Genomic DNA, 13,786 nt, shown 5'->3' on the forward strand with positions numbered 1-13,786 from the left:
TAATAAGTGGGGGAAAAAGGGAAGAAGAAATACAAAGGATGCTGAGAGGGAATGGTCACTAAGATAGAAGGAAAACCAGTAGAACGTGACATTAGAGAAGTCAAGAAAAAGATTGAGGAAGGAGGGAATAGTCTTAATTATGTTAAATGACCTAGAACACATGGGAGAACAGTTTGAACATTTGTTGATAGTGTAGGCCTAACTGCATAAATTAAAATACAAATTTAAACTATTTTAGAATCATAGGATTTTAGTGATCTTAGTGGTTGTAGAGGAAGCTGAAGTTTTTAGGGATAAAGTCTATTTCTCTGCCCCTCCCTCCACTGCCACTACCCAAGTTAGCATCTTCTTGGCTCTAGACCTTTATAGTAGTCCTAACTATCATCTAATCCAGTCTCCTCACAGTAGCCAGTCACCTGAACATACCGCTCTTGATCGTAATTCTTTAATGACTCCTGTTGCTCATAATATGAAGATCACAAATCCTTACCGCAGTCTGTGAGGCTCTGCTCTGTGATCTGGCCCTTGCATGCCTCTCCAACTTCATTCCCACCATAATGCCTACCACAACTATGACCTTTTAGGGCCTTGACTTTGCCAAGCTCTTTAGTTCTTTCAGGCCGTTTTTATGTGCCGTTGTCTCTGTACAGAATGCTCGTATTTCCCTGGCCATTTTCTACAAATCCTTTAATTCCCAGTTTAAACATTACTTCCTTAAGGAGCCTCTGATCTCCTAGACAAGGTCAAGTCTCTGAATTAAAAACTTTCCTAGTGTCCTCTGCTTATTTGTAGTACTTACCACAATTTAATTAAAACAATAATTTGTTTCCTTATTTTATGTTGTCTTCCATTCTAGAGGATGCTAATCATAGGAAATATATTTTATTGTTTCTGTCTCCTCCCCTGCCCTAACTATATCCCCGCAAGTTCACACAGTGTCTGCATTCAATTAATATTTGCTGTTTGCATGAATCTTGTAAGTATTCTATAGTTGCACAGGCATTTAATAGCACATCATCATCATTCATTTGTATGCTGCAGACTGGTTTTATTTTTAAGTCTATGATGGTCTGACAGCTGTTGAATTTGTTCTGGGTGAAATTTGGCTCTTTAGTAAATCTGTAGCTGAGCATGAATGTAGTACAGGTTGAGTATCCCCTATCTGAAATGCTTGGGATCAAAAGTGTTTTAGACTTAAGATTTTTTTTTTTTTGATTTTGTGATATTTGCATTTACATAATGAGATATCTTGGGGATGGGACCCAAGTCTCAACACAGAATTCATTTATGTGTCATACATACCTTCCATGTAACCTGAAGGTAATTTTATACAATATTTTTCATAATTTTGTGCGTGAAACAAAGTTTGTGTGTATTGAACCATCAGAAAGCAAAGATGTCACTATCTCAGCCACCCATGTGGACAGTCTGTGGTTGTTTGGTATCACCATCATTTCTGACTGAATTTACATGCTACTGATAAGCAATCATTTTCTTACACTTAATCATACATATGTACTTAATAGTAAAAAATAAGACATACCATTAATATAGTGAAAAAATGATGTGTTCAGGATAACTAAGCAGCACCAGAATACCTGTATTGGCCGTTAAACAACAACAAATGGCAGGCTTTCATTCTCCACCTGTGATGCTGTGTTTTGATTAAAAGGTTATTGGTACACTGTATTTTATTTTTTTAGATGAGAAGAAACATCAGAAGCAGTTGAGGGATGGGGAAGTGGGTCCTCGACGGATGAGGAGGCATTCTGCTGGGTGGCTTTTTAAAATGTTTCCTGTGGAGTCATCTGCCTCATTAACAATGGTTTTTGTCTTAGAAGTCTCTTTGCTTTTACAACTGACATGATTCTTGTTCTGTCATAAATGCACGCTGCTCTAGTCCAAAATAAGCCCATCCCATGTGTTTCGTCTTCCACCCTTCACATAAGGTGAGGTGTGGAATTTTCCACTTGTGACATCATGTTGGCATTTAAAAAGTTTCGGATTTTAGAGCATTTTGGATTAGGGATGCTCAACCTGTATAATAATTGGTTTTTATGAAATATATTAAAAGATGTAATTAGATTGAATTAAGAATAGTACACTGATACAAATTACAGGATGCCTATCCCTTAACCTAAAAAAGACAAATGAACTGTTAAAATACAGAAAGTGTTATTTATTTTCCAGATTATTTGCTTTTTGTAGATGATTTTCCTCATATATTCTTTGTGTGTCCGATTATCTTTCTTTGCTTACCTAGTCTTTGCTTACCTTGTGTGTGATGTTTGTCTCAGCTGTGTGTCACTACTGCCTAAACTATGGGACTATTTTAGGGTGTATGGTCTTTTGACAAAGTCACTTGATAACTTTAAAAACTATTAATGACTGATGTAAAATGATCAGTATTCATTGTCTGAATATTTGAACTTGCATCCCTAGTGAATCTGAAAGATGCCTTGATGCATCAAATAGGAATAAGTAATAAGAGTAAAAAGCACATTCCTCTTAAGTGGGGCAACTAGATTTTAAACTACTCAAAGGTGGTTTTCTTTCTGTTTATATACTCCAAAATGCTCAATATCTTCTTTCTTTGAATTTTTTATTGCACACAGCCTTAGAAATTGATTACTGAGTATGTTTTTCTTTGTATGTCATGCCTCCCTAAGCTTCTTATATTCAGTTCTCCTAAGAGTTAAGTGTTTCATAATTCATATGGAAAAACAAGAATGCTTTACTATTAAGAATCCTTTGGGGTTAAGCAAATGTGTCTTGGATTTAAAGTTTATTTCCTCACATTTTTTAGAAGATAACACATCAAATTAAGATTCTCTTGATAAGAAATACAGAAACTAACGTTGAAATGTTGGGCAGTTTGTGTGTGTGTGTGTTTTGCACAGTCTGTTCTGCTTCTGTTAATAAAGCCTAGTCTGTCTGACTTGATAAAACAGATGGACACTGTATGTATCTCCCACTAGAAGTCATTTTCTACCGCCTCTGCTACACATGACAGGATTTCAGTTCAGGTGGTATGGGACTCAAATCCAATTCTTTCAGGATTTTTAATATTGTAGTTCATTGAGTATTTTTGCTGGTAAGCTCTGTTTTTTTATAAATATGGTAAATTAAATTTCTGTTGGGCTTAAGAATATTTAAAATTTTTTATCTGAGTTTAAAGTAAAATCTTACCTGTTAAAGAGCCTTTTCTCCCTACAAGACATGACCTGATTAAATCTTTAGATTGAGAATTGGTTTTATTTGGTTGGCTTATTAGGAGATCTTTATTGAAGTTCTATTTGTTTATGTTCATAAGGTTTATATCTAAACTTTTTTTTATAACAATTGATTATTTTGTAAAATTTGCAAGTGATTTAAAATTCTCTGTTTTCTTCAAAACAGCATTTCCTTTAACAGAGGATTATGCCTTTGAGTGAAAAATTGAGCTTTCCAAATGCTAGGGTGAGATTTTTTTTGAGAGTGATTTTGGCAGGAAAGAAACAGAGGGCTACAGAGTATTCCCAGAAGCTTTTTGTCTTCTTCAGAGTGCTTCTCTGTTTCTAGATTAAATGCTTTGGTTATTTAAGGATTGACTTATCAACCTTTTCCCCCCTTCAAAATAGAAATACTTTTACTTACTTTTAACATAATATAGATTTAGTATTTTAAAAAATGCAGAAAAAATGAAATTCCCCTGCCAAATAGCCCAACCCCCAATAAAAAAGATCATGTTTTCTATTTAATATATGTTCTTTCAGACTTTTTGATGCCATTGTAAACCACACAGAAGTGTGTGTATGCATGCATACATACATACTCAAATAAGATTGTTTTCTTAACCTGATTTTCTAACTTGATGTATCATAGATAGATTGCCATGTCAATGCACATACAAGAGTACTTTAGAAAGTTTATGGAAAGATTTGTGTTATCTTTTAATTCTTTTTCTCCATGAACTTTTTGAAGTATGTTCATATATCTGTAGTCTTTTTAAAGGTGATGTAATTTTTCATTATATGAATAAATGTACAGTAATTTAACTTAACCATTAATTTAATCATCAGCTTAACTATTAATGAATATTAAGTGAATCTAATTTTTTCTATTGCTGTTAAAAATGAACACCCTTGTTTGAAAATCTTGTCCTGTGTTTTTCTTTTTAGAATTAATGTTATGAGGTATAATTTACATAAAATAAAGTACATATTTTAAGTGTATGGTACAGTGAGTTTTGAGAAATTTAAAAACCCATGTAATCATCACCACCATCAAGTTAAAGGACATTTCCATCATCTCAGGTTTCCTTTCACCATGTCCCTCACTGGCATCCCCTGTCCCAGGTAGTAGCTGCTCTCCTTTCTATTACTATTGATTGGATTTGTCATTCCTGGATTTTCATATAAATGAAATTACATAGTATGTACTCTTTTATGTCTGGCTTCTTGCACTTACAGAAATGTTTTTGAGATATCTACATTGTCTGTATCAGTAGTTCTTTTTCTTGCTGGGTTGTATTCCATTTTATGGCTATACCACAATTTGCTTATTCATTCACCTGTTGATGGACATTTGGATTGTTTGGAGTTTTAGGCTGAAACGAATAAAGTACTGTGACCATTCATTTGCAGTTCTTTGGTAGACATTTTAAAAATTTTTCTCATGGGTAAAAAATATCTAGGAGTGGAATTGGTGGGTCATTTGGTACTTTACAAAAAAATGCAAAACCCTTTCCAAAGTTGTAACTTGTTGCATGCCCACCAGCAATTGAATAGTTTGATTTGCTCCACTTTTTTGCCAACATTTGGTATTGTTAGCCTTCTTAATATTAATATTGTCAGCCTTTGGTTATCAGTTTCTACAAAAAAGCCTGCTGAGATTTTGATTATGTTTACATTGAATCTCTATAGATTTGTTTGGAAAGAATTGACATCTTAGTAATATTTGGTCTTCAGATCCATGAAAATGGTATATTTCTCTCTTTATTTAGAGCTTCTTTAATTTCATTTAACAACGTTTTGTAGTTTTCAGTGTACATGTCTTGCACATAATTTGTTTATCTTCTTAATGTAAAAGGTCTTCTTAAAAAATTGTGTTTCCAGTTTTGCTAACATATGAAAGTACAATTGAGTTTTAAATTTTGATCTTTTGTCTTGTGGCCTTGATTATTAGTTCTAACAGCTTTTTTTTTTCCATAGAGTTCTTAGGATTTTTTATATACACAATCATGTGAATAAAGTAAACTTTACTTCTTTCTTTCTAATCTGTACACCTTTTATTTTTCCCTTACCTAATTTATTGCAAGTACTAGTACAATGTTGAATAGAATTGATGAGAGCAGATGTCCTTGTATTGCTTCCAATTTTATGGGAAAAGCAATTTAGTCTTTCACTATTATATGTAATATGAGTTGTAGGTTTACTGTAGATGTCCTTGATCTGGTTGAGGATGTTCCCTTCTATTCTTTCTATTCCTAGAGAGCTTTTTTTTTTTCCTATGAGTAAATGTTTAATTTTGTCAAATGCTTTTTCTGCATATATTGAGGTGATCGTTTGAGTTTTCTTTCTTATTATGTTAATATGGTGAATTAGTTTTTGATTTTTCAAATGTTAAACCCACCTTGTTTTGCAAAGAAAATAAACTCTACTTGGTCGTGATTTGTTGTTTTAATATATTGCTGAATTAGGTTTGCTAAAAATTTATTAAATTTTTTTTTGAATCTGTGTTTATGAAAGATAGCCATTTGTAGATTTATTATGTCTTTGCCTGGTTTTGGTATCTGGACAATAGCCTTATATAATGAGACCTTTTTCTCAGTTTTCTGAAACGATTTGTGTAGGATATGTGCTGTTTTTTCCTCAAGTGTTTGGTAAAATTCATCAGTAAAGCCTTCTGAGTCTAGGGTTTTAGTTTTAGTTTCAGGGATTGTCTGTGTGTATGTGTGTGTGTGTGTGTGTGTGTGTGCGTGAGAGAGAGAGAGAGAGAGAGAGAGAGGTAGGTTTCAGATTATGAATTCAGCATCTTTAATAGATAGAAGGCTATTAGGGTTTTCTGTTTTTTCCTTTGTCAGTTCTGGAAATTGTGTCTTTCAAGAAATTTGTCTGTTATACCTCAATTGTTGAGTTTATTGGCATAAAATTGTTTATAATATTTCCTCATTATTATTTCAATATTTGTGGGATCTGTAGTCACATCTCCTCTTTCATTCCTGGTATGGGTAATTTGTTTTTCTCTGTAAATATTTTTTGATAACTCTGGCTAGAGGATTATCAATTTTATTGATTTTTTTTTCCCCCAAAATAGCTTTTGGATTCATTCATTTCTCTTTTCCATTCTTCCTTACATTTATTTACAGTGAGTTCACTTACAGTGGGTTCCTTATATCTGTTTACAGTGGTTCTGGTAAAAGTTTACTTCTTTTATAGATGCTTAAGGTGAAACTTAGACCTTGTATTTAGACCATTTTTCTTTTCTAATATAAGCATTTAAAACTATAAATTTCCTTCTAAGAACTAATGTAGCTGCACCTCCGACATTTTGATATGCTGTGCTTTCATTGAAAATATTTCAGTTCAACATATTTTAAAATTTCATTTAGAAGTGTAATTTAGAAGTGTTTAGTTTGCAAATATTTTGGAATTTTCTAGATATCTTTCTGTTATTGATTACTAATTTAATTCTGTTGTGGCTTTAGAGTTTCAGACAGTAACAGATGAAAGTGAGACTGCTGCATTTGAGGGGAAGACTGGTGGGAATATGAGAATGGGTTAGGGTACCACCTGCTTGTGGGACTCTTTGCCTTTTCTTTGTGACTTCTGAGGGACTCTGAGGTATCTCTAAGGATTTTGTGGTACATAGCCTGAAGCCACTGCCATAGATTGTGCTGTAAATTTGGCTATGTGAAAATGATGCTGAGATGAAGAAGGTATAGAAAAGCAACTAGTACATTGTTAAGTGGTTGTCTCAGAGTAATCACTTAAAAGATTTGCTGTATAATTAAAATATCTAAACAAGTGAGACATTAATGAAAACCTACATTTCATTATGCAGTATAAATTGAGTGAGTACCAAGATGGAAAAAACAGAAGTTTGTCTAGTCCAGATGAAATTATTTGGAACTATATATACTTTTCAGGAATACATAATTTCAGTGTTTCTTAGAGATTGTGATTTTTGCATAAATGTTAATAACATTTATTATTTCCCTTAACGGGCTTCTCACTATTGAGGATAAGACACTATAAAGCAGATAGTTTCTGTTAAAGAAGATAGAATTATTTAGGCTTTTAACAAAATTGATAGAATTGAGTAAAATGATAAAGCTGGTACCTGTTATATCTCATAAATATTTTAAGTGAACATAGAGATGGTTCCTGACAGCTGCCTAAATGCTTTCTCACCATTTGTAGTACAGATCAGAAAAGTGTGGCCCATGAGCTAAGACTGTTTTTTACATTTTTTAGAGGGTTGTAAGATAAAAGGAAAAAAGAATCTCTGTCACAGACCTGTGTGGCCCAGACGTATTTACTGTCTGGCTCTTTGTAGGAAAAAATTGCTGATTCCTGATTTAGAGCAAGAAACAATTTATATTTAAGAGTTTCATCCTTCTAGACCTATTCAAAAAAGGAAAGGATGATAACAGTGACTAACAAGATAACATGGCATCATTCTTATCCTTCCTTAACTTGTCCAAGGAGCTAGCATCACAACCTTTTCTCTACAGTAACCCATGCATATTTAAAAGGGGAAATTTGATATGTCTTCATTTGAAAAACACTGTTACATAGAGAAGATTCATAGTGAGCATACTGTCCATTTTTTTTTTTTTGCAAGTATTTTATTCTTTAGAGTGATAAACACCATTTTAGTTTTGGTTTTGTATTATGTATAGGTTGCACATTAAGTTTTTAGATACACCTTAATTTTTGAAGACTTCTTCAAGCCACTTAAATTTTGAAATGTGTATGTACAGATTAATTTTATATTGACCTATATATTTTGCAGGATGATTGTCTTTTGAAAGTATGGTATCCTATGACTGGTTGGAAGTCTTCAATTATACCTCAGGATCATCATGAAGTGAAAAGGAGACAGGTTTCTACTCAATTTTCCTTTGTTTACTTGGCACATCCTCGAGCTGTGACAGGTTTTTCATGGCGTAAAACTAGCAAGTATATGCCCAGGTTAGATAAATCTGTCATATAACTTTAATTTATATGCTTATATGTTTTTAAAAATAATGAAAATAAAGTCCTTTTCCTGTATTGACATGGTGGCAATTAACACCATAGACTCTGGAGTCAGGCTGCCTGAATTAAAATCCTGTTGCTGTCACTAGCTTTGTGAGCTTTTGACTGAATGTCTTAAGCTCTCTATTCCTTACTTTTTCTCTCTATAGAATGAGGGTAGTAATATACCTACCTCAGAGAGCTGTTGTGAGACTAAAATGTGTTTATGTGTGTGAAGTGCTTAGTAAAGGCCTTTGCACATACTATGTATGTACCCAGCAATGTTAGCTGGCATTGTCAATAGTAACTGCAGTACTAGAAGATTCTAGGAAGAAAATGTTTGCAAGTAGCAGGAAAGCACACATTGAGGGGAAATACAGCATATTAATAAACTGTCAATAATATACATTCTGGTAAAACATTTAATATACAGTGAATAAAATGGCCAAGTTGTGTTTTCGTATTTTTATCTTAGGGCTATCAGCAGAACTTTCTCAAAAGATTTTTTATTGTAAGTTTTTCTTTACTGTTAGTTATATCATCTCTTAAAGGTATTTGGAAGATTAGATAAACTATAAAACAACTCATATAAATGATTCCTGTATTATATATACAGGTCTAAGGAAAGCTGTTGGGCACTCAGAAGCTTACTTAAAAATCTATATTCATTCTTGAGGGAGGGTTATTTCACCTACTAAATACATCTGAGAACTATATACACCTGATAGTAGCAGATATTATAGAGGTGCTCAGTAAATAGCATGGGAAATTTGTACATTTTTGGAATCTAAATAAAACATTTATTCTGCTTAAGTTTGCATCTGTTGAAAACATTTGCAAATTACTTTTGACTGAGTCAGATTCTATGTAAGCAGTTTTTTAAAGGGGGAATGTTTTTTTCTTTTTGTTTTTTTCATAACTAGTAGTTAAGTCACTTGAGCTACTTAATAGTGTGACATTTTTGCTTATTTTAACTTAATGGAAATTGATTTGTAGTTTGAAATGATATTCTCCTTACAGTTTCATTATGAAGATGCTTATTTGTTTACCAATTTGTAAATGTTAGATTATAAAAAGGATGACATAAAATGATGGAACTATTGTCATAAGCCAGATGGTTTAATTACATTTAATGACCTTTTATTAATGGTCATTTTTCATTTAATGGTCATTTTGTAGCTTACAATGATTGGGTTTTCTTTTGCTGTTGAGTTTGTTTGTTTTATTTAGAAGATACTAATATTCCTCCAGAGCCTAACTTTCGAGCAGCACGTGTGTAATCTGGCATTAATTTTGATTTCCTTTTTCAAGACCATTTCCGGGTTTTTGTGATGTTCACAGTGATACTATATATGATTTCAGGCTCTTAGGTTGATTACTTTTTCTCCATACAGTGTGTTGCACCAATGCCATCTTTATGCATGAAGAACCAAATATTAATAGCCTTTAATTAATTGATAGCATTAATATTTATAGTACATTTGTTTATTTCTCTTTGTTTTTAGGGGTTCTGTCTGTAATGTGTTATTAACTTCATGCCATGATGGTGTGTGCCGACTCTGGGCAGAAACCTTACTACCAGAAGACTGTCTTTTGGGTGAGCAGATTTGTGAGACTACCATTTCCAGCATTGTCAGCAACCTTTCTCATGTTGGAAGACACAAAGACAGAATACAACATGCTCTTGAGGTATTATATTATTTAAAATGGTAGATGAATTTTGAAGATATGTAAATCTGGTGAAAATTCATGAGCTAAGTTGCAGATGGTACATGTGATACATGTAATGATGAAATTAGTAGCAGTAAATTCTCTCTTTTTTTAATCATTGTAAGACTTCTCATTTTATGCCATTAAGAAGCCAAATACATATGGTACAGGTAAATAATATAATATTAATTCTTTCATTTTTCATGTCGAATGTGAAAACCTAGAAGTAAGTAGCTTTGATTAGTAAAGCATGTAAAGGTCCTTGAAATTAGTTGTAACTAAAAATATTTTGCTTTTGTTTCATGAGGATTAAATTTTACTTTTATTTAACTAAAAATGATTATTTTGTTCTTTAAGAATAAAGATATTGTTTATTAAGATATTAGACACAAGTTAACTCATATATTTGCTTTACTGTTCCCAATTGAATATTTTGAAAGTGAAATAATTTTTTCAGCATTTAAATAAAGTACAAAATAAAAGTGCTTTATAAGAAATTAGATTATAATCCTAGTGTAATAATAATACAATAGTGTAAATTATTGTTTTCCATATGATTAGGGAATAAAATGAGATATACACATTATTAAAAATTTGCTAGAAATTTATTATATTAAACCTAGATTACTGTTTTTCTTGTGACTATTTTTATTATGCAAGAAATACATGGTTATTCTAAAATTAGATTAAGAAAGGAAAAAAAATGTGGAATTTATAATCGTACTATTCCAGTCGTGTGTATATGTATTTTTCTTTATTTACAAGGTTGAGATTGTATTATACAGTAATGTTTATTCCTTGTTTTTTATACTTAATATGTTGTGAACATCTCTCTATATTACTGATTGTATTTTTACATTATGTATTAACGTTAGTAGTTTAATAGTTGCAAAGCCAGTGGTTGCATAGGCTTTGCTGTTTATCAAGCAGAAATATTTTATGAGTTTGATAGAAAGGGTATAGTACTTGAAAGTTTTATATAAAATAGGCCTGCTCTTATACTGTCTGTGATTGGGAGCTATTTATACATTTTTTTCAATATTCAAAGCATAAATGAAATTAAAAGTGGATGTCAGAATAGTTAAAGTTATCTTTTGTTTTGATGTTGAAATTTAGTGGGATAAAGTACTTAATTTTTAACTAAATGCTAATGATCATTTATATATACATAACTAATTTTATCTTTGGGGACTAAGGGCTTTTAGACATCTTTGTATCCTCCGTGGTACCAAATATATTGCTTTTCAAGTGTTTGTTAAAATGAATTACCAGCTGCTACATAAAATAAAACAAAAATACAAGTAAACATAAGTAATCAATGATTTGATAAATTTTGCTATCTTTTAATAATCTTATTAATTAAAAATGTTAAAATAGTTTTTAAAAGCCTAATTGTCTGACTTATGAACTATTTTGCCTTCTGATATCTTTTCCTACAGGACTCCTGTTAGGTTTGTATAATTGTATATATTAAATTATACTTTTTGTTCCTAAGAGAATATAACCAGCCAGTATCAGATCAGTCTTGTCAATCTAATTTGAAATAATTAAAAATGCCAAAGATCTAGTGAAAATAATCAGCTAGGCAGTTTGGACCAGAGAGTCTCCAGTATGCTTCTTAACCTTATCAAAGAAATTAGCAACTCTGTAGCAAGGAGACCTGAGTCAGGGGACACACTGTTAAACTGATACTGTTTTCCCTATGCAAAGCGAGATAAGGGCTGTAGAAATTGAAAGGAAAGACCAGATGTGTTACTTTAATGGAGAAATAATCGATAGCATATTACACTTTATTTAATTGTATGTGGGGAACAAAGGAAATGAATGGGAAATTATTGTAAAGCATGGGATTAAGGGTGGATTATATTACAAAATAAGGAATCACTGTGAGGAGGGGATATTATGTAGAGAAAAGATCATGCCAAGAATGACATGGCCCCATGTTCAAGATACTCCACATGATCAGGTATACTAGTGAAGAATATTTATCATATAGACATATCCCAATTTAAACAAATCCCATAGGTCAGACACTTTAACAAGGCCTTTACTGTCTATGCTTACCTAAGTTGTTTACCCTTGTTATTCTGTATTTTTGTACCTCGTTAATAGAGATCACACATTTAATTGTTTAGCTGGCTGTTTAGTTCTAAGTGAGAATTTTGTGAGACATTCTTCTTCCTGGGAGGAAGATTTGGGAATTTTTTTTTTTTTTGCTGTTATGGCTAGTAAATCCTAGGATATCCTGAAAAAACCAATCTTTGGACCTCCTAGTCTTAATAGGGGTTTTTATTCATGTTTTGCAGATACCATGAATAAGTGTTTTTCAGCAGCTACTTTTTGCTTTGAACTATAAAATTTACAAGAACTGTAGAGAACATATCTGGAATTGTTCTACTGTAATTAAGGAAGTTTCCTTTAAAATGGTCAAGTTTTACAAAATCCTTAATAATCCAGAGTACTTTTGGTTAATATTATTTATTAGACCTTCCAGAGTTGGATTCAGCAGTTATTTTTCTATTTTAGACAATACACCATTTGAAAAATTTAAGGAAAGGACAGAGGAGGTCTTCTGTTCTTGTGACTCACACTGAATTAATGTCTGACCAGATGGCAACACATGAAGTTCAGAGACACATTTCCCATCATGCAAATGCACTGTGTCATTTTCACATTGCAGCAAGCATCAACCCTACCACAGGTAAAGGATAATAAAGTTTTCTTACAAATACACTGAAATAAGGTAAATAAATAGAAAAGTGGGGCTACTTTTATAAACTGTTTTTTATTTTATGTCATTATTCCTTGTTGCCTTTTAAAATACTTCTTAATTGAAATATAAGTATATTTTTTAAAAGTTTTCCTTATATCTAAGCATATCTTGTTTTCTACCCCTGAACACTTTCTTGTCCTATATACTAAGGGAAAGATATTTTTTCTTCTAACCTTGATATTTTCTTTTTGCTTTCCCTCTATGTGGCGGAGAAGTATTTTAAGGCAGTTCTGTGTTGGCAAAAGCATATTTGAGAGCCTCTATTTAAGAGCATTTTATTTTCTTTCTGCATGAAAACATATGAGAAAAACTATAAATTTCATATTATATTGCTAGTAGAACTATATTTATATAATGTTACAGTCATATTTTATTGAAATAGAGGTCTGTTGCTTCAGAGTGAAGAGGGTTTTATTTTTAAATGTTTATTTATACGCAGATGTTACTCAGTAAATACAATCCCAAAAGGGTGATATTTAGCATTGTCTGTCAATATGTGCTGTCCAATACATAGCCACTAGCCCCCATGAATCTATTTGAGCACTTGAAATGTGGCTGGTTTGAATTGAAATGTGCTATACACACAGGATTTCTAAGACTTAGTATAAAAAAGAATATAAAATATTAGTAACTTTATTTCATATTGATTACTTGTTGAAATAATATTTTGCATATATTGGTTCAAATACAATATATTATTAAAATTAATTTTACTTGTTACTTTTTGCCTTTTGCAATGCGGCTACTAAAATATTTTAGATTATGTATATGCCTTCCACCTCGGTGGCTGCTGGACTGTGAGCACTTCCCTCCGGGACTTGGACTGAGCCCTGGTGCCATGTGGGTTTTGGCTCACCTTGGCGGCTGCTGGGCTGTGTGCCTGTATATGCCTTCCATTTGTGGTTTGCATTATATTTCTATTGGATGGTGCTGTAATGGCTGATTAAATGTTATTTGGATTATATTATCCTTTCTGATCTAGCATATTGTGTTCTAAGAATGTCTTTATAATATTAACTTGTTTTCAAAATGGTGGTTTTAGATTTTTGTAAATTTTTAACCTTTTTAAAAGAACCTTTTC

General features: G+C 32.0%; 1 protein-coding gene across 8 annotated transcripts in view; it reads left to right on the forward strand.

Annotated features, from left to right (window-relative positions):
- Window positions 1-13,786, forward strand: part of DMXL2 (Dmx like 2) — a 152,377-nt gene that overhangs the window by 52,408 nt on the left and 86,183 nt on the right. For all 8 annotated transcript variants that reach the window (XM_063088707.1, XM_063088709.1, XM_063088711.1 and 5 more), the window contains exons 7-9: window positions 7,999-8,177; window positions 9,728-9,911; window positions 12,459-12,633. In XM_063088707.1, coding sequence (XP_062944777.1) covers window positions 7,999-8,177; window positions 9,728-9,911; window positions 12,459-12,633 — 538 coding nt within the window. The remainder of the gene's footprint in view (window positions 1-7,998; window positions 8,178-9,727; window positions 9,912-12,458; window positions 12,634-13,786) is intronic.

The sequence above is a fragment of the Cynocephalus volans genome, chromosome 3, assembly GCF_027409185.1.
Source record: "Cynocephalus volans isolate mCynVol1 chromosome 3, mCynVol1.pri, whole genome shotgun sequence".
In the NCBI taxonomy this organism is placed as follows: Eukaryota; Metazoa; Chordata; class Mammalia; order Dermoptera; family Cynocephalidae; genus Cynocephalus; species Cynocephalus volans.